Genomic DNA, 27,521 nt, shown 5'->3' with positions numbered 1-27,521 from the left:
GGCATTGCAGATATGCTCAATAATGTTCAAGTCTGTGGAGTTTGGTGACCAGCGAAAGTGTTTAAACTCAGAAGAGTTTTCCTGAAGCCACTCTGTATCAATTTTGGGCGTGTGGGGTGTCGGATTTTCCTGCTGGAATTGCCCAAGCCTATCGGAATGGACAACGGACATGAATGGATGCATGTGATCAGATAGGATGCCTACGTACGTGTCACCTGTCGGAGTCATATCTAGACGTATCAGGGGTCCCGTATCACTCAAGCTGCACACGCTCCACGCCATTACAGAGCCTCAACCAGTTTGAACAGCCCCTGCTGACATGCAGGTTCCATGGATTCATGATGTGGTCTCCATATCCGTATACGTCCGTCCGCTCGGTAGAATATGAAACCGGACTCGTCCGACCAGGCAACATGTTTCAAGTCATCAACTGTCCAATGCCGGTGTTGACGGGACCAGGCAAGGCGAAAAACTTTGTATCATGCAGTCATCAAGGGCAACGAGTGGGCCTTCGGTTCCGAAAGCCGATATCGATGATGTTTCGTGAATGATTCGCACGCTGACACTTGTTGATGACCCAGCATTGAAATCTGCAGAAATTTGCGGAAGGGTTGCTGTTCTGTCACGTTGGACGATTATCTTCAGTCAGCATTGGTCTCGCTCTTACAGGAACTTTTTCCGGCCGCAGCGATGTCGGAGATTTGATGTTTTTCCGGATTCCTGATATTCACGGCACACTCGCGAAATAGTCGCACGGGAAAATCTTCACTTCATCGCTACCTGGGAGATGCTGTGTTCCATCGCTCGTGCGCCGACTATAGCACCACGTCCAAACTCACTTAAATCTTGATCACCTGCCATTATAGCAGTAGTAACAACTCCGCCAGACACTTGTTCTCTTATGTAGGCCGTCTTCTGCTTATTTACATATCTCTGTATTTGAGTACGTATACCTACACCAATTTCTCTGACGCTTCCGTGTAAAACACGTGCTTGAACGAAGAGGGAAGAATAAGGATGGAAGACCAAGAATGGGTTGAAAACACGAATGTGACGATGTTCGACAGAAAACTGTTACTTGGTGAAGAACCACAGTACACCGACTGGTGGTCGAATGTGTCAGCACTAGCAGGAGAAGCGTCTAGTTGTGCAGCGAGGAGTCTGATTGTGATCGATAGATCACTTCAACATGGGAGTGTACGCACGGTCCAACACTGCAGCAGTCACAGCTGTGTGAACACGGGAGATTGGACAGGTTTGTGTTGTCTTGTTGCGACGATGACAAACGCCTCGCTCAATGACTCACCTAGCTTTTGTTCACTGCCAGGTCTCTGTAGACGTCCTGCACGCTCCGCCATATCTGCGATGCTCTGGTTTCCCGCAAAAAGAAACTCAATAACAGCTCTCTGCTTGTAACGTACCTCCGTTACAGAGGCCATTATGAAGACTACATTTAGCGCCACCTACTATCGGAACTTCGTGAAACTATAGAGTCGAAGCGGGAATACGCCACGAGGTCGCACAAAAAATTCCGCATTTTTTTTACCGAAACTGGCTGTGAAAACAAAGTGTTGCATTACGTATTGAACGCCTCTGGTATATGTAAGCTATGGGAAACGGCGGGTGATATACGAGGTGCGACAATAAAATAATGAGACTGATCTGAAAAACAAAAATGTTGCTTACCGTTTTAGTCAAATTTAGTGTTGTCTGCTTTAAAGTAGTTCCCTTCTGATTGCACACACTTTTTCCAGCGCTTCTGCCATTGATGGTAGCATTTCTGGAACTAATTTTCTGTAGCATCCTCCAAGACCCTCGTCACAGCTTTTTGGACGTCTCGTCTTGTATGAAACTGATGTCCCTTGACCGCCGTTTTGACTCTTGGAAATAAAAAAAAGTTGCACGGAGCGATATCTGGTGAATAAGGTGGGTGTGGTAGTACTGAAATTTGTTTTGAGGTCCTAATTGCTGTTGTGGTGTGAGATTTTTGGGGACTATTTTTGCACAAATCTTTCTCATACCAAGATCTTCAGTTATTATCAGACAAACCATTTCTCGATTGATGTTCAGTTCTTCTGCAACCATTTTCACGGATAATCTTCGATCAGATCGTACGAGTTCTCCGTGACGAGAGACACCAACATGTGTTAACTTATTACAGCACAACTCACGACTGAGCAGTTGCATCGATGTGCTGCTTGGACTAGAAGCAGCTTATAGACCAAAGTCAAAGATATTGTGCCTACGCAAGCCTGCAAGGTTGCCACATATTGCAAAGAAAATCAGTCTCATTACTTTATTGTCGCACTTCGTACAATACTGTAAGAATGGAAGATCAAGAATTAAGAACTAGGATTAAAAGAGGTGTAAGTGATGGATGTAGCAAGGCGAATGATCAACTACAGTTTATTGTGACAATTTTAGGAAAGTATATTTGACCTATAATGGAGAATAGAAAACTTGTCCGAAGCATTCTTGAGTGTTCTGGAACTCCACCAGGTCAGCTTAAAGGAAGCAATTCGTAGGCGTCCTGCTAGATTTGCTGTCGGTAAGAGATGGCAGGGGTAAAATACAGGGAGCGAAAGGCTATTTACAATTTGTACAGAAACCAGATGGCAGTTATAAGAGTCGAGGGGTATGAAAGGGAATCAGTGGTTGGGAAGGGAGTGAGACAGGGTTTTAGCCTATCCCCAATGTTATTCAATCTGTATATTAAGCAAGCAATAAAGGAAACAAAAGAAAAGTTCGGTGTAGGTATTAAAATCCATGGAGAAGAAATAAAAACTTTGAGGTTCGCCGATGACATTGTAATTCTCTCAGAGACAGCAAAGGACTTGGAAGAGCAGTTGAACGGAATGGACAGGGTCTTGAAAGGAGGATATAAGATGAACATCAAGAAAAGCAAAACGAGGGTAATGGAATGTAGTCGAATTAAATCGGGTGATGCTGCGGGAATTTGATTACGAAATGAGACGCTGAAAGTAGTACATAAATTTTGCTATTTGGGGAGCAAAATAACTGATGATGGTCGAAGTAGAGAAGATATAAAATGTAGACTGGCAATGGCAAGGAAAGCGTTTCTGAAGAATAGAAATTTGTTAACATCGAGTATAGATTTAAGTGTCAGGAAGTCGTTTCTGAAAGTATTTGTATGGAGTGTAGCCATGTACGGAAGTGAAACGTGGACAATACATAGTTTGGACAAGAAGAGAATAGAAGCTTCCGAAATGTGGTGCTACAGAAGAATGCTGAAGATTAGATGGGTAGATCACATAACAAATGAGGAAGTATTGAATAGGATTAGGGAGATGAGAAGTTTGTGGCACAACTTGACCAGAAGAAGGGATCGGTTGGTAGGACATGTTCTGAGGCATCAAGGGATCACCAATTTAGTATTGGAGGGCAGCGTGGAGGGTAAAAATCGTAGAGGGAGACCAAGAGATGACTACACTAAGCAGATTCAGAAGGATGTAGGTTGCAGTAGGTACTGGGAGATGAAGAAGCTTGCACAAGATAGAGTAGCATGGATAGCTGCATTAAACCAGTCTCAGGACTGAAGACCACAACAACAAGTTATATCAATGTATTGCGCAAATTCTCCGCGAACTAAAATGAGAATCTCTGGAGGCAAGAAAAGGTTATTTTCGCAGAAAACTACTGAGAAATACGATATTGCAGTGCCTTTGTTGCTACGGAGGAAGAGGCACAGCGGCGTGAACTAAAATGAGGATCCCTGGAGGCTAGAAGACGTTATTTTCGCAGAACACTAGTGAGAAATACGATACTGCAGTGCCTGTGTTGCTAACAGGGAACAGCCACTGCGGCGACTACCGCCGTTATGAAATGCATGAAATTTATTCGCAGTTTAAAAATACGAACAACCATCAGCTGTATAAGGGAATGACGACAATAATCTGTGACGGACCAGGACTCGAACCTGGATTTTCCGCTTTACACAATCGATCGCCTTACCCGCTTTCGCTATCCGGCAGACCCGGGCTTCCGTAATTCGTCGTCCCTGTACCGCATCCTGCACTCGTACACGCATTACACAGGGTGGTCCATAGATCGTGACCGGGACAAATATCTCACGAAATAAGCGTCAAACGAGAAAACTACAAAGAACGAAACTTGTCTATCTTGAAGGGGGAAACCAGATGGCGCTATGGTTGGCCCTCTAGAAGGCGCTGCCATAGGTCAAACGGATAGCAACTGCGTTTTTTTTAATAGGAACCCCCATTTTTATTACATATTCGTGTAGTACGTAAAGAAATATGAATATTTTAGGTGGACCACTTTTTTCGGTTTGTGATAGATGGCGCTGTAATAGTCGCAAACATATGGCTCACAATTTTAGGCGAACAGTTCGTAACAGGTAGATTTTTTAAATTAAAATACAGAACGTAGGAACGTTTGAACATTTTATTTCGGTTGTTCCAATGTGATACATGTACCTTTGTGAAATTATCATTTCGGAGAACGCATGCTGTTACAGCGTGATTACCTGTAAATACTACATTAATGCAATAAATACTCAAAATGATGTCCGCCATCCACAATGCATTTGGCAATACGTGTAACGACATTCCTCTCAACAGCGAGTAGTTCGCCTTCCATAATGTTCACACATGCATTGAAAATGCGCTGACGCATGTTGTGAGGCTTTGTCGGTGGATCACGATAGCAAATATCCTTCAACTTTCCCCATAGAAAGAAATCCGGGGACGTCAGATCCGGTGAACGTGCGGGCCATGGCATGGTACTTCGACGACCAATCCACCTGTCATGAAATATGCTGTTCAATACCGCTTCAACCGCACGCGAGCTGTGTGCCGGACGTCCATCATGTTGGAAGTACATCACCATTCTGTCATGCAGTGAAACATCTTCTAGTAACATCGGTAGAAAATTACGTAGGAAATCAGCATACATTGCACCATTTAGATTGCCATCGATAAAATGGGGGCCAATTATCCTTCCTCCCATAATGGCGCACCATACATTAACCCGCTAATATCGCTGATGTTCCACTTGTCGCAGCTATCGTGGATTTTCCGTTGCCCAATAGTGAATATTATGCCTGTTTACGTTACCGCTGTTGGTGAATGACGCTTCGTCGCTGAATAGAACGCGTCCAAAAAATCTGTCATCGTCTAGTAATTTCTCTTGTGTCCAGTGGCAGAACGGTATACGGCGTTCAAATTCGTCGCCATGCAATTCCTGGTGCATAGAAATATGGTACGGATGCAATCGATGTTGATGTTGCATTCTCAACACCGACATTTTTGAGATTCCCGAGTCTCGCACAATTTGTCTGCTACTGATGTGCGGATTAGCCGCGACAGCAGCTAAAACACGTACCCGGTCATCATCATTTGTTGTATGTAGTGGCTGACTTTCACATGTGGCTGAACACCTCCTGTTTCCTTAAGTAACGTAACTATCCGGCAAACGGTCCGGACACTTGGATGATGTCGTCCAGGATACCGAGCAGCATACATAGCACACGCCCGTTGGGAATTTTGATCACTGTGGCCATACATCAACACGATATCGATCTTTTCCGCAATTGGAAAACGGTCCACTCTAACATGGGTAATGTATCACGAAGCAAATACCGTCCGCACTGGCGGAATGTTATCTGATACCACGTACTTATATGTTTGTGATTATTACAGCGGCATCTGTCACAAAGCGAAAAAAGTGGTCCAACTAAGGCATTCATATTTCCTTACGTACTACACGAGTATGTAGTAAATGCGAGTTCCTGTTTAAAAAAACACAGCTGATCACCGTTTAACCTATGACAGCGCCTTCTACCGTGCCAACCATAGCGCCACCTGGTTTCCCCCTTCAAGCTAGACGAGTTTCATTCTTTGTAGTTTTTTCGTTTGATGCTTATTTCGTGAGATATTTAGCCCGGTCACTATCAATGGACCACTCTGTATAATTCCTGTACAGGGGAAACATTTTAACTGGAAGTCGCTGCCTGGTATGCATGACGCAAGGAACATTGCATGGTACTTCGGAACAGCACAGTCGCTGCAATATCGGTTTTATCCGTTGCCACTGGGCAAGCGACTTCTAATTAAAAGTGTCTCCAGTGTACGGGAGTATACAGAATGGATGTACGAGTGCAGGTTGTCGACTCATGGTTGCGTCTGGCCATGAAGCGTGCTCATCTAGCCTAAAGGTGAGGCAATGGCGGGAAATTTGCGTTCGCGTCCCCGTCCGGCACAAATTTTCATTGTCATCATTCCATTATACGGCTGGTGTTGCTCGTATTCGGAAATGCGAATATGTTTCATATATCCATTTAAACTGTCCTTTCCTCTGTGGGAAATACATGGTGTGTGTACAGGTTGTGACGAATGAATGAACACATATGGAAGTTTGGGACTAGCCACGAGTCGTCCACGGACAGCAAGATCTGTATGGCGACCGCTCGTTTAAAACGGGCAACAGCTGATGGTTTGCGAATATATTTCATGTACTACTGAGAGAGTTTCGAGAAACGGAATTTTCAACTAAGTGACGATCATATTACCACCAACAAGCATCTCGCGTTAAGACAGCAAGGGCAAAAATAGAGAAACCAGGCATCATGTGGAAGCATAAGACATTCGTTTTTCGCTCACTCCATTTGCGAGAAAAACAAGAGAGTCAGTGAGTAGGACTGGTAGAAGGTACACTTCACCATTCACCATATGGAAGCTTGCAGAGTGTTTACGTAGATGCAGATGTAGGCGCAATCCTTCACCATTACTGTTCCGTCTATTGATAGAGGAAGGTACGATGCGAATAAAAGAGTAAATGGAAGTAGTGAGGTTAAAATTCAGGATTAAAGAACATCGACAAACTTAAATAAGTGACCACAGAGTGGGTGAAGAGAACGAATTCTGCTACCCTGGAAGCAAAATAACAGCTACAGAATAACGCAAATTAATCCATCAAGATTAATTTATGTGTCAGTCTGTTGCATCGTATTCCATAGGGGTTTTGTGTATGTTGTTTGATACTGACTTCACACTCGAAAGTGGCCATTAGCAAATATACGGAAAAAAATATTTACTGCCTACAAACGGCATTGTTTTCTTCCGAAAAATTAATAGAGTTCGTGGACACGTGTACAAACAAGATTACACTTAATTACTTCGAAAAGGGGATGGTTTGCAGATTGAAAAAAATGTTGAAAAATCATGGTACTACACAGAAGTATTAACCAGTTTGTGAAACAGCCAGTTTCAGTCAAACACATACGCTATTCAGGTGTACTGTGACATGGTAGTTAGATGTGCGTCAACTCATAACCACTATCAGACTTTGTATTACAAACCAACATCTCGATTCACCTATAAAACAGGAGTATAAATAACGTACTGCAGCTCTGTGACGTACCCGGTCATCATCATTTGTTGCAGGTAGTGGTTGACGTTTCACATGTGGCTGAACACTTCCTGTTTCCTTAAGTAACGTAACTATCCGGCGAACGGTCCGGACACTTGGATGATGTCGTCCAGGATACCGAGCAGCATACATAGCACACATATGATTACGTTCTCATAGCACACCTGTAGATGATCTGTTTATTGCTGAAACAGGTTACGTAACAAACTGGTTAATAAAGGTGTGAAGCCACAATTTTCCAACGTTATACTTTAAATGCAACATAAAATCATCCAAAAAGTTTAAAAATTATAAAAGTTGCGTATCCAAGCGTTTTTTACGGATATAATTTGTTTTCGTCTCTTATTTACTTATTTTCAAACTGCTAACTTTACTTCTAATATCTTGTAGTCTTTGACTGAGAAGCGGCTTTACTCTCTGACAATCCGACCGTTCGCGGAGAATTGAAAAGAATTAAAAAGGAAGCAGTTTAAACATTCGCCGACGTTCACAATGCCTGCAGTTGGAAGCGACATAGGTTCGCTGCTCATGTTGAGCCAATCATCAACTGCACTCTGTGCGCAAAAAAAAACGTACTTAAATGTAGACAGGGTTTTCGTATTTTTTGGGACATACTGTGTCATAACAGGAACATTGTTCCCACACTGCGGGGCTGACCTAGGGCTTTGAGAGGTTTCCCTTGGTTGGTAGCCAAATCCCGGAACTAAAAGCCGCTCCAAAATTTTCTCATTTGGGCCACCTGCTGCCCAGTAGCCAGCTCGCTCCTTACTTGCCCGAAAAGACGCTGACTTTACTACAAGAGCTTCAAAGTCGAACAGCTCCAGCTCAAGGCTCAGGGGTAGAATGAAGGAAACATTACTGTGACTCCTAGCCCACGATGATGATTATGAGGCAACCATCAAAAGCTTATACGAATCTGATGCGGCAAGTTAACTATGAACTGTTTATCCATTCCTGTCATAGCATACCTTCTGTCAATCCAAATTTTATTAGGTTTCATGCTGTTCACGCTGCTGTAAGACAGAGGGCAATTAAGATCGGCAATTCTACCCATGCCACAAAACGACAAATGGTTACGAGGCGTGAGAACGAAGGCGCCACTAGGTGCCGTGTCGTTCAATAGGGTATGCGCAATGCTGTTATTCTCACTGTAAGGCCTGACGGCAAACGCATAAGTTTGTTTGGTAATATTAAATGTTTACATACGTCTCCAGCCAAACTATCGATATTATCCATACTGACAGTAACTCCAGAATCAATCTCAAGTATTACAATTTTTTTTATAGACTGTTGTCAGTCATTAACCGACTAAACCGAAGAGTTAGAAACAGGTGCGAAAAACTGAAGGTAGTTCACTACCCAGTTTTGGATTAGCTTTAGGGGAGACAACAAGTATATGCTGTGGACGAACTGTATTTGCACAAAGAATTGAATCAGTGAATAACGTGCCTCGGAAAACATTTATGTGCGATCTCGCTGTGTGCGATCTCATATTGTCATTACAATCGTGTGAAGAATTTTGTGAATTTTCTGTGGTTGTCGATAAGAGAAGATTACACTCCGCGAACTTAGACACAAGTATTGCTGTCAGACTGTCTCTAAAGACTATTTTTCATTATTTTCAATAACTTCGAGACTGTCATTGTTACGGCGTTAAGACTTTTCCACTTAGCATTCCATCATTCACAGCTCATTGTACATGTCTTACGATTTGTGATCGGTGGAGAATAAAACTAGTGGGGACATCGAAACAGCTCAACAAGGCACAAGGTAAACAGACATCCACCTGGGAAACTGCAAGAAGCTGGCAGTTCTCGTTACTCGTTGGCCAACGTAGTTTTGCACATGCAACACTTAGCAAGGAACAACTTGCTGTGTTACCATGTGTGACATCGTAATGTGTAACCACAGGAAGATTCCACATATTATCCGAATTAGTTAATTAGTTAGAAAGGGGTAGGAACACCTATGTTGTCCTCAAAAGTGGTTCAAATGGCTCTGAGCACTATGGGACTTAACTTCTGAGGTCATTAGTCCCCTAGACTTAGAACTACTTAAACCTAACTAACCTAAGGACATCACACACATCCATGCCCGAGGCAGGATTCGAACCTGCGACCTTAGCGGTCGCGCGGTTCCAGACTGTAGCGCCTAGAACCGCTCGGCCACTTCCTCCGGCTGTTGCCCTCAGTCAGCCTCAGAGTAGCATCTATGTAATAAGGTGCACGGGGTGTACACAAAACATCAATAAAAATGGATAATCTCCTAGTTTACTGATTTTGAGAAGCAAGGTACGTTCTGTGATGATACATCAGAGGAGATATACTACTTTGGCAAGATCGTTAGCAAATCTCGATGACCGGTTTGGTAACCAGTGTCACCATCTTCTGATCTCGACATACAGGCTACTGCATGTGTCCTAAAACAGCAATAAAAGTACTCTTTCTCAAAAGCGGCAACGCTTTAACTGCATCGAGAGAGATGGGGCAGTGGTTAGTGTACTGGATCCCCTTTCGGGTGGACGACGGTCCAAACCCGCTTCAGACCATCCAGATTAAGGTTTTTGTGATTACCCTAAATCGCTCGCCGGCCGGAGTGGCCGAGCGGTTCTAGGCGCTACAGTCTGGAACCACGCGACCGCTACGGTCGCAGGTTCGAATCCTGCCTCGGGCATGGATGTGTGTGATGTCCTTAGGTTAGTTAGGTTTAAGTAGTTCTAAGTTCTAGGGGACTGATGACCACAGCAGTTAAGTCTCATAGTGCTCAGAGCCATTTGAGCCACCTAAATCGCTGCCGACAAATGCCGGGATAGTTTATTTCAAAGGGTACGGCCAACTTCCTTCCTCATCCTTCCCTCCCCCAAATCAACCAGACGTGACTGCAATGATGCACTATGTTGTGAGTGACATAACACGTATGTGATGATGATGTTTGGTTTGTGGGGCGCTAAAGTGCACGGTCATCAGCACCCGTAAGAACTCCCAATTTTTACACAGTCCAGTTTTTTTCACAGTCCAATATAGTCACTGTCACTAATGATGATGATGATGATGATGATGATGAAGAAATGATGAGGAGAACATAAACACACAGTCCCCGGGCTGAGAAATCCCCTACCCGGCTGGGAATCGAACACTGGACCCCATGATCCAGAGGCAGCAACGCTAGCCAATAGACCATGAGCTGCGAACACGTATGTGGTGAATAACTGTGTAAATAGTTGTTTTAATTATGTTATGCCGAAACATCAATTTTATAGCCCGTTACGTACCTGACAATTAATGAGAAAGGGTACTTTTTCTACTATTTTAAGACTTGTGCAATAATCTGTCTGTCGAGATCTGAAGATAGTTGTATTGATGACCGAAACCAGTTATAGAGAATAAAGGTTGTTATAAGCGGAAGACAGTTGTATTGATGACCGAAACCAGTTGTAGAGAATAAAGGTTGTTATAAGCGGTCTTGGAAACAAAGTTTATCTTCTCTAATATAGAAACAGATAAAGTGAACGAGTAGTTACCGTTCCTGCAGAGGGCGGCGGCGGAGGAGGTGGAGGCGGCGGCGGCGGAGGGCGCGCGGAAGAAGCTGGAGGCGGGCGGCCCGGGCAGCCGGCCCCCCTGGTTGGGCTCGAGGCCGTACTTGAGCAGCAGGCGCGCCACGTCGACGGCGCCGTGCTCCACCGCCACGTGCAGCGCGTTGCTGAAGATGAGCGGCACCGTCGGCTCCGCCACGCCCGCGGACGACGCCGACGACGCGCACGACGACGCCGGCTGCAGCCTGTCGGCACACGCCGCCTTATCCGCCACCCCTCTCCTACCAATTTTTAACATTAAGGGGCTCCGGAAAGGCTCAAAATCATGAAAAGTTCAATTTTTACTTTTTTGCGTTTTCTGAATCTGCAGACTATTACCTTTTAATAGATATATAATTTATTCAATTCCGAAGACTACAACTATTTTTAAATTTTTTTTGAAATGTGTTCTACATGGGCGTGACCCACTGTAGCGCTGTTAAACTGCTGTCAAATGGTGTTATTATTAACGTCCGTGTTCAAGGACTGAAGCCCTATGGTGATGATGTTGTAGTGCAGAAATTTGAGTGTATTGCACACGTACAGAAGCGAATGGGAACAAGACTTCGGCGACTGAAAGCTTCGTACAAAAAACAAAAACTCAGTGATGGTAAAGGGTTGGATGGGAAGGGAACGTTAACTGACAGTGTAATTGACAAAATACAGAACTATTATGGAATGTCTATTAGGCAAAATACACAAAGTGTCGACGAAATGAAGAAGGCTGTTTGGGCTCTTTTTTTTCATACTTCTTCAACCGATGAAAATCCCCAACATAGCTTGTGTCCCAAAGAAGAAGACAGTTGGTGTAAATATAACAAAGGATTGCTAAATGGTGAAGTGTACACTCATAAGCATAGTCTGCCTCATGCAATAATGGAGGTGATAAAACCTATTTTCAGAGACTTAGCAGCACCTGAACTGTTGAAAAAGTGTATTCACGGAAAAACTCAAAACTCCAATGAAAGTGTAAATAGTGTTATATGGTCGAGAATCCCAAGACTGTATTTGTTGGAATAGAAACACTTCACTTTGGTGTGTATGATGCTGTTGCGACTTTCAATGATGGCAACATTGTAAGGTGCAAGGTATTTAGAAATATGGGAATGAAGATAGGTTCTAACATGGTACGAGCGATGCTTGCTTTAGACAAGGAACGCCTTCGGGCTGCAGACAGGGCTGTAAAGAGTCTAGAAATACAAGCAAGAGTAAACAGGAGGAGGAACAAGAGGAAGCTGGAGGAGGAGTTTGCAGAGGATGAAGATAATCCATCCTATGGACCTGGAATGCACTAAAAAGTTAATCCAATCTTTGTCGCTCGATTCCCAAAACTTTTATTTTCTCATACTAATTACATGTTTTCTAAGGATCTTCCAAACATATTTGTTTCAAACTTTCAGTAAATGTTACACAGTACCTTCTGCATAATTTAACACAGCCTTTTTCCAAAAAAACTGTATATTTTTGAATATATTAATAAAAAATTGCAAAAAACTGTTGTGAATTTTCATTACAATTGAAAAAAAATCATCTTTAATAACTGAACTAAAATTTTGTAAAATCCCTGTGTTAAGTTGTAGCCCATATTCCAATAAATAATCTGTAAAACGTTCAACTTCCTACCTCAAATACTTTGTGAGGAAAGATGTAATTTATAAGCGTTATTTTAACATTGCAAGTATAGGGCGTTCCGGAGCCCCTTAAAAGAATGTTGTTTATATGCTAACTGAAGTGACGAAGGAAAATTTCTAGCGAGGCCGGGGTTCAAACCCTGGTCTCCTGCTCACGAGGCAGATGCGTTAACAACTCTGCCACCCTGGCACAGTGGTTTTGATCAACAGCACGGATACTCTAGCAAACCTCCCTCCTTAGTAAAAATTCCCATTCGCACCTCAGCGTACTTGATATTCCCCTTAAACAGCACTGCAGAGGTACTGCAGTTGTATTGGAATAGCAAGTGCTTTAATCAGATGAGACTATACGGTTCCAGAGACCTATTCAGGTCTCAAACATTTACGATACTCACATGTAGACTGAAGCGACGAATGAAAATTTGTTCCAAGGCCAGGATTTTTTTTTCTTTCAGACATAGACTGGCACTCACGATACGATTTATAGCCACTGGGGGAACATTCCAATCGTTGGCCATTGCAACGAGAATTGCAGCAGAGGCTTATAATTAATAACACCGACTGTTGAAGTGATACTTCTACTAAATGGATAAGAAAAACCAAGAATCTTTTAGAAAACAAAATGTGAAGAAAAGTTGGAGAGAAGTGGACGCGTACCGGCCACGCTTTTTTTAAATTATTATTTTTTCTTTATGTTTTTTTAAATGTCTTACGTAATGACAAACCAAATAAAAATCTCTGGTGTTCTAAAATAAATGACGGTCTTTTTCATAAAATAAAAAATATATTTCTTCAGAACTTAAATAAGTATACTTTTTCAACGTCATTTCTTTTCATATCATGTATCACATCAATTTATTATTATTTTTTTATTTGTTGAGATCAAAAAGGACGCCCTCCAGGCGCAAAATAATGGTGTGTAATTACCATCAATAACAAACAAAACATAAAGGGAACTAAAGAAATTAAAGAAAACGCCCTCCTGGCAGAACAAACAAAATGGCATCCGCGTCCCGCCAACTTGTGGGTAGACGCACACTGAACCCCAAGGCAGTCAGGCGTGTTCCAGCCATGTCTTCACGAAGAATATTGCATTTGCCGGTACATTGGACCGAGACTTGGTATTACACAATCACACTGAAATCACCTTCTCATACCCGGGACACCCCAGCTGCAAGGGGGATCGAAGAAGGCACTACCCAAAAAGCTGGCATAGTACTGACGATATCACGAATGGTGCACGAGAAAAGTAAAGCGATCTTGCAGGAACGTCCAAAAATCAAGAACACTCGTATCGCCTTCATGGAACAAATAAGAGAACGAGAGGCCTTTTATTCAGACCACAGCGTTGGTCTTCTTACGCGGGAATATGTCTCATCTGGGAACAGAAGTGATTTCGGTGTAATGGCATCGGGAGCCTTACGTAGAAGAAAGGTAAGCATCTTCTGAATCAGCTGCCACACCTCTGCACAAGATCCACACATTAGTCGATGTTCGTCCATATCAAGCCCGAGACAACGAGGACACAGCGGCAAATTTGTCATTTTTATGGTATGCAGACGAAGTTGTGTCATGTATTTTCCATTAACGACCAGATACCAGGTAGCACGAGCGCTCGTGTCGAGGAGGACATGGTGCACAGATCGCCAAACCACGGGCCATGCGATCGTAGGATATCGGCTTCCCACAACATTGCGAGTATGATTTCTCATCATTAGGTGGGAAACATCATGTGCGGTAGGGTTTCTGGTACTAGGCAAGACGTCGTGCACATAACTGTATTCGATGAAAAAGGTCCTGACATTTGAGAGAGAGAGAGGAATAAATATGGGCTACTGCAACGGATGCCAGTCGAGAGGGAGGCGCCACTTCGTCAGTCAGGCTTCTCGATAATCCGGTTCGGCGACGGGTCCACGATTTAACCATCGTACTGACATAAACGGCAGCTGCTCTCGCTTGGACGTTGACAAGGCCGAGACCGCCATCTCGAGGAGGAAGTGTCAGCCTGTCGTAGCGGACTTTGAGGATAAGACCCGCGCTTACAAAGTAGCCGAACGCCGCCTGAAGTCTGTGTGCCATTGCCTTTGGCATCGGTAAAATCTGTGCTAAATGGGGTAGTCGCGAGACCAGATGAGTGTTAACAAAAGCCGGCCGGGGTGGCCAAGCGGTTAAAGGCGCTTCAGTCTGGAACCGCCTGACCGCTACGGTCGCAGGTTCGAGTCCTGCCTCGGGCATGGATGTGTGTGGTGCCCTTGGGTTGGTTAGGTTTAAGTAGTTCTAAGTTCTAGGGGACTGATGACCTTAGAAGTTAAGTCCCATAGTGCTCAGAGCCATTTGAACCATTTTTTGTTAACAAAATTCATCCGTTGTAACGTGTCCATTGCTCTCAGGTGGTTGCCACGAACATTCGTGCGGATAGCTTGAAGCAGGCGTTTATAGTTAAATGAGATCGTGTGCTATAGATCGCGTGTGAAGGTGACCCCCAAACATTTGAGCCTGTCCACTCATGGCAATGGAGCCACGCTCTCTGCTGAAAGACCTCTACCAACGAACATAGCACTACATTTCGCTATTACACGGGTGCCCGCAGCAGTCCCGAACTGGTTGATCCATGCCAGTGCCTCTCGCACTTCATCCTCCGATTGAACCAAGAGCACCACGTCATCTGCACAGGCGCGGCAGATGAAAGCATCCGTTTCAGTCGGCTCCTCACACCGTGTCGTGTAACAGTGGCTCAAGGGCGATGGCGAAAAGGAGCAGCGAAAGCGGACATCCTCGACGGACCGACCGCATGACATTAACAGGGCCCGCTACACGGTCATTGACCAGCATTCGCGACGTGGCACCTCGGAGGAGCCGCAAGACGATGTGTATAAACCTGTGGGGGAAGGCCATCCGTCGGAGTACGTTTTCAGGAAAGTCATGACTAACTCTATCAAAGGCGTGGTCGAAGTCCACTGTCACTAGGGCACCGCGTCTGCGGCAGGTCGTGGCCAGGACTATGACGACACGGTAATCACTGAGTGCCGTCTGAATGTTACTATCACCACCAAAGCAAGTTTGGTCTAGGGAAATGACTTGAGGGATGACGCGCCGAAGGCCAACTACAATTATAAGTTTCTAATAATGGTCTAAAACGAATCAATAAATAAATCCCTGCAGTAACAAGAAGTGACAAAAGAAACCGGGTAAAAATCTTGAAGTCACAATTTAACATGGTCAACGGCCGATAATGTATAACTCCCTGACCTCCCGATGGCTTGGGGACCGAGATAAGCAAGCCTTCTACGAAATCGGATGGGAGGGGAAGATCAGGGTTCATCAGTTTTTCATACATCGCAGTCCAGCGTGAGCCCAATATGTCGTGGAATGTGCGGTAAAACTCCAACGGAAACCCGTCGGGACGTGGGGCTTTGTTCGCCGTACCCTTATGAAGAGCACCAGCGACGTAATCAGCCGTAATTGTCGCCGTTAGAATCTCCGCAGCAGCCCCGTCAAGGTTACCTGTTAAGGGACGGAGAACATCAGTCGTTACCGCCATGTTCTGGTCCTCTGCTGCATAGAATTGTTTGTAGTGATCCACAGAGGCGATTACGATGTCATTCTGGGACGCCAGTCGATGACCATCTGGCATGTCGAGGGCGTTGACCAGCTTTCTCCGACACCACTGCTTCTCTCGGATAATATGATGCGTGGATGGGGATTCTCCTAGTACACAATCGTGACGTCTTGTGCGTACTATTGTGCCTTGGAGGAGGTGATACATAAGAGAAATTATCTTCGCCTTAATCCGTTGAATTTCAACCTGTCACTGAACAGAGGGGGCATGGTTTGAGAGTTGCCGGAGAATTGTGAAATAGTATTCCATGGTACGTCGTTTCCACAGCATATGATCGCGACCGTAATTCATCATAGATGTGAAGCAGGATTGGTGCAGTCAATCTACAACCGGAGTGTTGAAGGATACGCTGGAAGGCGTCTCACACAGTTGTCCCACATCGTCTCTACGACCTTCCTGCATTCCGGATCCTTGAGATGGGCGACGTTCAGCTTCCACAGGTCTCGACCGCGCCACACCTTCTGCCTCTGGAGCGAAACACTGCAAATGTAGGCAATATGGTTTGAGAAGGCGGTAGGCCATAACTCAGCGTCAAGCGTGGCAATTATGATTTCTTGGGAAACATAGACACGGTCAAGACAACTTGCCGAATGACTGGTGACGTATGTATATCCAGGTGGATCACCATGCACGCGGTCCCAAGTTTCGCTGAGGTTCAGTTCATGCACGAGCAGCTTGAGTTCCTGGCATGTGGTGACATGGGGATGTTGGTGCTTCTGGGATAAAACACAATTGAAGTCAGCGCCAAGAATAGTATAGCCGTAGTGGCCTACAAACAAAGGCGCGACCTGTTCTCAATAGAATCGCGACCGTTCTCGTCACTTGGCCGTGCTCGAGGGAGCGAATCGTTGATGATTCGGACACCGTGGAAAGTCACAGCAAGACCCTTAGCCGATGGTAGGTAAATCACGTTGTCTACCTCAATGCCTTCCTTTAAAAGAATAGCTGTCCCACAGCCACCTACAGCACACGGCGTGAGGTAAGAAACATAGCCATAGATATTAGAAAAAGTTGCTAGGTGAACTTCCTGCAGAAGGGCAACATCGAGGTCCGACATCCTCAACATTTCACGAAGCACTTGTAGTTTGACAGGGGTGCCAATGGTGTTGACACTGATGAAGCCAATCCTGTAAGCTTGTCGCGGAATTGGGACTACTGGGACGCTCATGGAGGCACGAAGAGCAGCAGCGCACAGAATGTTGTTCCAGCAGGCTGCACATCGCCATCCAATAATCGTGTCCATTAGCAGCCATGGGTTGAAGCAGCAGCGTTCGCTGCTGTCAAAACGGTGGGTGCTTCGTAGTCTACATCGTCAGACCACGCAAAGGTGAGTGGATGATTTGCGTCCGGTGGAGTACCTGTAGAGTCCGAAAGAGGCGTCACGTCGGCGGTGGAAGAGTGGTGCTGGCTCAGCTGCTGTTCAACGTCCATAGGTACAGTGCCTGGTGCAAGCGAAGATGCTTGCACCTCCTACAGGGGGCAGACTGGTGCTTCCACCACGGAATCGTCCGTCGGGGGAACATCTTGACAGGTGTGATCCTCATTGTCTTGAGACTGCGTCCTGCAGGTGTCAGACGGGGTGATCCGCCGTTTCTGACGTCTCTTCGGTGACCGTTGCTTGCATACGTGATCTTCGGTGTCCAAAGGCGCCTGGGGATCTGGATGGTCAGGCACAAAATCAGCTGCAGGCACAACCATGGAGTCGAGGGCCATCCTCTGCACTAGAGATTGCTCACCACTGCACGTGACGGGAGGAGGAGGCAAGGGCGTCGGTCCGTCCCCAACAGCCTGAGGCATTAACGGAGACGACGATGTGTCAGTAGTAGGAGCCTATGGTGATCACGATCGGGGATCGTTATAGAGAACTTCGACAAACATCAGCGGCAGCGTCGTTGGGGCAGTCGTGGCCTGCAGGTCCCCAGGCGGTAGCTGTGTGATTCTGCGTAGCAGACAGCTGGAACGGAGGTGTCCTTCTTTTCCACATCCCGTGCATGTATTCGGCTGGCCATCATAAATTATAACTGCACGGCTGCCACTAATATATAAGTAGGACGGCACATGTTTAGTTAGCTTTATTCGGATCTGTCGTACTCCATTGATAACTGGGTATGTAGTGAACTGAACCCACTTTTCAGCTGTATGACAAATCACGTTTCCATATGGGCGGAATGGAGATACCATTACGTCTGAAGGCACCTTGAGAGGGAGTTAAAATACACAGATCAACCGTAGTCCAAGTCCCGCATGTTCCACAGTTGCGTCACCGTTGAATCCATCAGACTGACGGAACTTAAGACAACTTCGAATTACACTTAGAATTTTGTCACATATGTCTCCGTTAACCAGTTTCACGTATACCAAACTGCTCACTATAGACAGGTGGATGCCAACAAGATCGTTGCAATCAATCTTGACTTCATCTTTGATAAAATGTTCGATTTCAAGTGCTTTTCGTAGGGGCATATTCTGGTGAAAAGCTAATTTTCAGTGTCGATTTTCTGTGGGCATAAGCCATTCTTTTTCGAAGGAAATATTGCGCTCAAAGACGGCAGAATTACGTAAACAACTCCTCGAGCGAGCTACGCAGCGAGGACGTAAACAAGACGTCCTTGCTGCTAGCGTGCCGCAAGGCGCCTCTAGGTTCGAACATTGGTCGCCTGCTTACTAGGCAGATGCGCTAACGACTGCACAGCCCTGGCACAGTGGCTTTACACAGCTGCTTAGACTACCTAGCATGCCTCCCTCCTAAGTCCAAATTCCCGTTCCTGACGGAGGCGTGATAGAGTAACACCCGCAGTTGTGAAATCCACTGTGCCAGTGCTATGCAGTGGTTAGCACATTTGCCTAGCAAGCAAGAGTCCCATGTTCGAATTCTTGCTTTGATACAAATTTTCATTCGTTGCTTTAGTCTCCTTACGAATGGCATAGATGTTTGAGACTAGAAAAAGTCTTTGCAATCATATCGTTTCATCATCATCATCATCATCATCATCATCATCATCATCATCATTTAAGACTGATTATGCCTTTCAGCGTTCAGTCTGGAGCATAGCCCCCCTTATACAGTTCCTCCATGATCCCCTATTCAGTGCTAACATTGGTGCCTCTTCTGATGATAAACCTATTACTTCAAAATCATTCTTAACCGAATCCAGGTACCTTCTTCTCGGTCTGCCCCGACTCCTCCTACCCTCTACTGCTGAATCCATGAGTCTCTTGGTTAACCTTGCTTCTCCCATGCGTGTAACATGACCCCACCATCTAAGCCTGTTCGCCCTGACTGCTACATCTATAGAGTTCATTCCCAGTTTTTCTTTGATTTCCTCATTGTGGACACCCTCCTGCCATTGTTCCCATCTACTAGTACCTGCAATCATTCTAGCTACTTTCATATCCGTAACCTCAACCTTGTTGAAAATTATTTGTTTATATATATATATATATTGCCTACTCTGCTCATGGCTGTGTGTCTACAAGCAGTGGCTTTCCATAGAACGTCATTGCTTAGTTTGATTCGGATGCCGAAGTTAAAAACTTTACAGTATACTACCCATTTTTTTCAGACTATGAATGGTGTCTGCCTTAATCTGTCCTCTTTAATATTTTCCATTTATTTATATGTGGGTTACAGGCAAGCATTTTTGCTTTTGTTTCGGTAACAGTGACCGATTTCCGCTTTTTATCTGCTATGTCGGCTACACTTAGGTCTTTGCCTGCGGTCTCTCGAGCAAGTTTGGCTCACAAGTGGACCTTATGAACTTCCCTCACAGATTTGATTAATCTTGACTGGATGTGTAGGGCACAACTAAGACTTCAACATGTGTAAGCAAGAAGACTTAACTCTTCTCTGTTTCCGAGTAAATCGAGTTCGAAAATTTTAGGTGCGCTTATATACTTTGTGGGATAAGTAGCATCCAAGGAGTCCACAACCGTTCATCCCGATCTGCCTTCGGCACGACCGCAATGCGGAGGCGTACCTGTGTTCTGCGCACGGGGCAATGCTTTCCTGTGTTGATGTTTACATGGTCCGTTGCAAACGCCGCTGATGTACTAGCAAGACCACATAACGAACCAAAATCGTGATTCACCTTTTGCCCCGACTTCGCCACAACTCAAAGCACTCAATCTGGAACTTTTGTTAAGAGATGAGATAAAGGTACCAGCACCGGACACCACAGGAATAAATTTTTCCATCGTCAGCAGCACTTTGTACTTGAAGATTATCAATGACGCCACGCGTGACAAGATCATCAGGAAGGTAAGTCGAGGACTCCGCTTCTGTCATGCAGTTGGCAACGTAGGCACTGTGACCGTCTATCACGCGGATACGGGTGTTTGAACAATTGGAATTTTCGAGCTGCCATTTGAACTGTCTGCTGAAACTGTGATAACGGTCCTCCGCCCATGGGCACGGTGCTTAACCACGTAGCTAAGAAATGGGCACACATCATGACATATCTCCTCTTGAATGGTGTCCGACAAGTGCTTATAGATCTCCGGAGCCCAGTTTCATCCTACTTCCGCATTGGAGGCTGCAACGCCATTATTATGTACGATGGCCAGCCTTCCACGAGCAGGGAATGCGGGAAAGGACATCTTCAGTCGGAATGTATACAGCACCGGATCGCATAATTACTGCCTACGGACGTGACACCCGCATCCAAAGCGACTACTCTGCCGGTGACGTAAGCAGCGGCGCTTACGACCGACCATAATTCATGAAGCCTGCTGCTTAGCCATCCTAGCCCACAAAAGCCATCACAAAGCGACGGTTTGGACGACGCGAAGGTGCCAATAGACAGTGAGGCCGCTACACAGCAGCTTCCTCCATTCGTGCAAGCGAAGGCGCAGATGGATGTCAGGAATCATTGACATTCCCACGCAAGAGGATAATGACGTCTCATGTACGCACGACGCCCATCTCCCGCTGTCAGCTGACCGTGACAAAGACGGACAATCTTGCACAGCGATGACGCCAACCTCAGTCTCCTCTGCGGATGGTGTAACGAACTACGTGCATGTGGCATCGTACAACCACTCCCTGGCAGCGAAAGACCATATGGACACTGAACACTCCCGTCCTACAACAGCATGGGCAGACAACGAAGACGACACGTCGGCGATCCCACTGAGTCGATGCACCAAGCTAGTTTCTCTCACCAATGATTTACAAGTGTACCTCCTACTGTCGGGCAGGGTAGCGTAATGTCACCCGTTGACTACACCAATTTTCTCTCTCAATGATGGTGGATCAACTTTCAGCGACCCGGCAACAAGTAGAGTGGCCACAGTCACTACTAATATGATTCGCAGCACGGTGAAGATACAGTTGCTCTGAGACATGACTCGCACGTCAGATGTCATCGCTGGCCTTTTACAAGAGACGCATATTGCGACGTATCCGGACACTTACGGATATGGTTTTTAACTGTTTGTTGGTGATCAGGCCGTGTGTAGGTGGCAATCTATGTCTGTAATGGGCTTCCGGTCATAAATATGACCATACTCACTTCCGCTTGGAGCATGGCCATTTCCATATCCGGAACGCATATTATCAATTTATATGCTCCGTCGGGCACAATTAATCGCCATCAACGTTCTCTTTTTTACTCTGTTGACATCGTCCCCCCCCTCCCTTTTCTTTGGCGACGTTAATTACTTATCGCATCCGAAAGACCAACAGCACCACTACACGCCATGACCAACCCTACGTACATCGGTGGAATAACTCCGCCTTATTGAGACGTGTGAGAAGATCCACGTTGACATCTCCTGACACACACATCTGACAAGTCATTCTGCAGGCAGAATAGATCGCATCTACGTCTTCGACATCCTCTTGTCCGGAGTACTTGCTTCAGGAGCAAATCACCAGTCACAGACGGCCTTCAGGTTGAATTCCACAGGGCGTACGATGACCTGATTATCCAGCGGTGGACTGAAATGTCCTGGAAGCTGCTCAGTCCCAACTTCCAAGTGCCAACGTCCTTTGTGTCTGCATTTTAATTTCAGTACATAAACCGTCACTGAGGTCCAGAGATCACAACAAACTTTCGTCTACTTACTGTTCACAATCCAGAGTGTAAGATCTATACACGCCCATAGGCGGCACACATACGTACGTGTTACGGCACTGCCCTCAATCCTTTCACCGAGGCAGATGTGGTGACAACCTACAAACTGTCACAGGCGGATATCTTCATTTCGTTGAGCTTGCCACGTCCTGCTATCTCCGTGAGGCACGGGTACCAGAAAACTTCGATAATGCCTTTGACAGGGTCCGACACCAGTTCCTTCCTATCAGTGGGGATACGTATGGGGTTCTCTGCGTCATTCTTCGACACTCTGAGACGCCTGCTAGTCCCGTCAGTGAGAGCTATCACCTGCCCACTGTGCTGTTCTCCATCTCCCTCGAACTCTTTTTTGGAGGCTTCCCACCGCGCCTTATGGGACTCATCCTTCACAGACATGCATTCTGTTGCCAGACATATGAGGACGACCTGCTGCTCCTAGCATGTGCACTTATGGAAATACACTCCTGGAAATGGAAAAAAGAACACATTGACACCGGTGTGTCAGACCCACCGTACTTGCTCCGGACACTGCGAGAGGGCTGTACAAGCAATGATCACACGCACGGCACAGCGGACACACCAGGAACCGCGGTGTTGGCCGTCGAATGGCGCTAGCTGCGCAGCATTTGTGCACCGCCGCCGTCAGTGTCAGCCAGTTTGCCGTGGCATACGGAGCTCCATCGCAGTCTTTAACACTGGTAGCATGCCGCGACAGCGTGGACGTGAACCGTATGTGCAGTTGACGGACTTTGAGCGAGGGCGTATAGTGGGCATGTGGGAGGCCGGGTGGACGTACCGCCGAATTGCTCAACACGTGGGGCGTGAGTTCTCCACAGTACATCGATGTTGTCGCCAGTGGTCGGCGGAAGGTGCACGTGCCCGTCGACCTGGGACCGGACCGCAGCGACACACGGATGCACGCCAAGACCGTAGGATCCTACGCAGTGCCGTAGGGGACCGCACCGCCACTTCCCAGCAAATTAGGGACACTGTTGCTCCTGGGGTATCGGCGAGGACCATTCGCAACCGTCTCCATGAAGCTGGGCTACGGTGCCGCACACCGTTAGGCCGTCTTCCGCTCACGCCCCAACATCGTGCAGCCCGCCTCCAGTGGTGTCGCGACAGGCGTGAATGGAGGGACGAATGGAGACGTGTCGTCTTCAGCGATGAGAGTCGCTTCTGCCTTGGTGCCAATGATGGTCGTATGCGTGTTTGGCGCCGTGCAGGTGAGCGCCACAATCAGGACTGCATATGACCGAGGCACACAGGGCCAACACCCGGCATCATGGTGTGGGGAGCGATCTCCTACACTGGCCGTACACCACTGGTGATCGTCGAGGGGACACTGAATAGTGCACGGTACATCCAAACCGTCATCGAACCCATCGTTATACCATTCCTAGACCGGCAAGGGAACTTGCTGTTCCAACAGGACAATACACGTCCGCATGTATCCCGTGCCACCCAACGTGCTCTAGAAGGTGTAAGTCAACTACCCTGGCCAGCAAGATCTCCGGATCTGTCCCCCATTGAGCATGTTTGGGACTGGATGAAGCGTCGTCTCACGCGGTCTGCACGTCCAGCACGAACGCTGGTCCAACTGAGGCGCCAGGTGGAAATGGCATGGCAAGCCGTTCCACAGGACTACATCCAGCATCTCTACGATCGTCTCCATGGGAGAATAGCAGCCTGCATTGCTGCGAAAGGTGGATATACACTGTACTAGTGCCGACATTGTGCATGCTCTGTTGCCTATGTCTATGTGCCTGTGGTTCTGTCAGTGTGATCATGTGATGTATCAGACCCCAGGAATGTGTCAATAAAGTTTCCCCTTCCTGGGACAATGAATTCACGGTGTTCTTATTTCAATTTCCAGGAGTGTACATAATGCTCTCACATGGATCTGACAGTATGGAGGAATCACGGGAGGCAGCCTCTATGTGGCCAGTTCAGCAGTTATGAACATAGGTCTTGGCCTCCAAGACTAAATGATACTGTCACTGCCCACTGTGGACAAATTCTGTTACCTGGGTATCATACTTACTGGACATACCCACTATGGCCACATGTGCCTACTGCCGTTTGCTTCAGACTATATGAGACCATATCCAACGCAAAGTTCATCACAGCCTGAATACAATCCAGTGAGTGGCCTACATCAACTCTTATGTCACGTCCAAGCTGATACATGTTGCAAAAATCTTCCGTCTGCCAATGGTCCTAGGGCGAAAATTCCAGGTGGCCTTTGGGTCGTTCATAGCAACTTTAAGGTCCGATATGACACCCTCATTCTCCACACTTCAGCAGGACTTAGTCTCTTAGGGCCAGGACATTCACTTTATACTTAACTACCATGACAGACCTTGACGTAGGTCATACACAGCCTCTTGGAGGTTTTTATTCCACCCTCCCCTATCTCGCTGGTCAATGTGGCCTATATTGTCTCAACACTTCCCCACATATCGATCTACTTCGTCGGACTCAGCTACGTACCTGACGCTCTTCCGACCACGCGCGCGCCGCGAGTAAAGTACTGACCCCCCCCCCCCCCCCCCCGCAATATGTTGGAGAACCCATGTGCAGTTATTCGTTGAATAGCAGTGTTGAGGAACCTTCATGGGTAGAAGAACTTTCATGCATCCTTCCTCACCCGACAAACCAGCGACTTCACTGTACTGGACTGGCCGAGTCTCCGTTGTGTACTCACTGCCACCGTGAAGATCTCCGTCCGAGCACCGTGCTGTCGTCAGCCATTGTTGAGACTGGATTCGGATATGAGAGGGAGGGGTGTATGTGGGCAGCACACTGCTCTCCCAGCTGTCGTCAGTTTTCGTGACCAGAACCGCCACTTCTCAGTCAAGTAGCTCCTCAATTTGCCTCATGAGGGCTGAGTGCACCTCGCTTGTCAACGGCGCTCCGCAGACCGGACGGTTACCCATCCAAGTGCTAGCCAAGCCAAAAAGCGCTTAAATTCGGTGATTTGATGGCAACCGGTATTACCATTGCAGCATGGCAGTTGGCCCAGTGAAGATACTGGTGAGCATCCTCTCACATGTCCATCGACGCACAATGTGTGGCAACTCGTGCAACGGATACTGGCAAGTCACATCCGTGCCCCACCAACGAGTGTCAGCTCGCAGTTACTTCTCCTTCCAGAGTACAAATGCTTTCCACTTACCAAACACCACGCCGCAACATAGTTCAACAGCCTGACGACTGCATAACTCGTCAGCGACAGGACGCACTGCAAGCTCGATTTTTGATACCAGCCGGTCGAAGTGGCCGTGTGGTTCTAGGCGCAACAGTATGGAACCGAGCGACCGCTACGGTCGCAGGTTCGAATCCTGCCTCGAGCATGGCTGTTTGTGATGTCCTTAGGTTAGTTAGGTTTAATTAGTTCTATGTTCTAGGCGACTGATGACCTCAGAAGTTAAGTCGCATAGTGCTCAGAGCCATTTGATCCATTTTGATACCATGTTTTAGATACTCACACCCCACTTGAACAAACGCCATACTAGAACAGTAAATTTCCTGATTAGTTACTCAGTGTTATTTAGGATCCTACTTTCAGTTGGGGCGAATCCGACTTTCGACATGCCTGATGCATCGCTACATCCTTTCTCGGAACGGTACGGTGTTAAAGCCCAGTTCCGGTCAGTGAACGGGAGACGCGCTCGAAGAAACGCGAGCTATCTCTTCCAACTTATCTTTCTTTTTTTTTGTTTTTGTCATATCCTCAAAGTTGGCGGTACATGAGCCGTTAGTAAAGTACACCATTACTCGGCACAGCTGTTACAAAAAATTGTATGTACAGGGTGTTCATTTGACATGAAGACATTGAAATATCTCGAAAACTACACATCGGGTCAAAAAAAGTTACATTCAACAATTTTTTGGTTGCTGAGGGGGACATCCAATGACACCAAACTCTACCCCCCATACCCCACCCCTTGCGTGGGTGTTGGGCGGCAACTTTGAAATCTTCAGTGGGAACCCCCATTTTTTATTGCAGATTACGATTCTACGACAAAATCTACGTATGTTTTGTATGAAGCATTTTCTTCGTTTCGCCACAGATGGCACTGTAATCGGAGGAATAGAGACGGATACACAGTCATTATTTACGATATGCTACTCAAAGGCTCTTGAATACCCAATGGCACGGAGGACCCCACATTCTTGCTGCAAGGGTAGGACAGATTAGAATTTCATAACTTCTAATTGGATACGTTTCTCGCAGCATTGTGTTCCTCCGAGATATCGAACAAGGGACTATTCGACGCGCCACTGGCGCCCAAGACGAACGCTACCTTACTTTTCCATTTAGAGTAAGTTATCAAACTTAATAGCGCAGACTTCAATACATCTTGATCCTCGTTTCAATTGACAGTAAACAGGAGAGAAGCATATCTGTGGGAATGTCAGCATAGGCGTTTCTGATGGGTCGACCAAGTCTTTACGGCCTGTTGACTGGTGCACCTTATATTTTAAATATAACCACATAAAGAAATACGGCGACGTCAAATCTGGTGACCTAACGGGCCAATTAATGGAGCCATCTCAGACGATCCACCGACCAGTGTTAATACGTTCTAATACTATCCGTGCTTCAATTGCGCAATGCGCTGGGCAACAGTTATACTGAAACCACATACGTTGTCGAACGCCCAGGTCAACATCATACTATAGTACCGTTAGTTCCTATTCCAGAAGCGTTCGTTATTTGTGTCCATTCAATATGCTGCCGATAAAATACGGACCAATGAGTATGTTCCCCATGATGCCACACCATACGTTAACCGACCAAGGACGTTGTTTGATTTACCGTAACCAGTGGGGTTTGACTACACTCCAGTAACGCATGATATGCTGGTTAACGCTACCATGGATTTTGAATGTAGACTCATCGGAACAGTACCTTGGCAAGGAACGGGGCTTTGTTTTCATTTGTTGAAGTGCCCATTCAGAAAACGCTACCAGATTATGGAAATAGGCGTCATGAAGTTCTTGATACAGTGACACATGGTATGGATGATAGTTATGACTATGCATTATATTGAGAATACTACCTAAGGACATACCGGAACTGCAGTGTAGCAGCCGACGCTTATTCATGTGTTGTGGTGCACTGCCAGTAGTATAGCTATTTCATTAGCTTCTCCGGTGACACGATTGGTTCTCCTTTTGCCGATCTGTACGCTGCCATTAGATGTAAAAGC

At 46.3% G+C, this 27,521-nt stretch overlaps 1 protein-coding gene across 1 annotated transcript in view; it reads right to left on the bottom strand.

Annotated features, from left to right (window-relative positions):
• The window catches only part of LOC126153857 (uncharacterized), a 1,728,205-nt gene that overhangs the window by 1,294,585 nt on the left and 406,099 nt on the right, over nt 1-27,521 (bottom strand). The window contains exons 5-7 of the mRNA XM_049916098.1: nt 24,602-24,617; nt 18,030-18,058; nt 10,985-11,184 (exon numbers count right to left, since the gene is read on the bottom strand). Of these exons, the coding sequence (XP_049772055.1) occupies nt 10,985-11,184; nt 18,030-18,058; nt 24,602-24,617 (245 nt within the window). The remainder of the gene's footprint in view (nt 1-10,984; nt 11,185-18,029; nt 18,059-24,601; nt 24,618-27,521) is intronic.

This window comes from Schistocerca cancellata, chromosome 2 (genome assembly GCF_023864275.1).
Source record: "Schistocerca cancellata isolate TAMUIC-IGC-003103 chromosome 2, iqSchCanc2.1, whole genome shotgun sequence".
Taxonomy (NCBI): Eukaryota; Metazoa; Arthropoda; class Insecta; order Orthoptera; family Acrididae; genus Schistocerca; species Schistocerca cancellata.
Note: the sequence above shows the minus strand (reverse complement) of the source record. Positions and strands in the feature narration are given on the sequence as shown.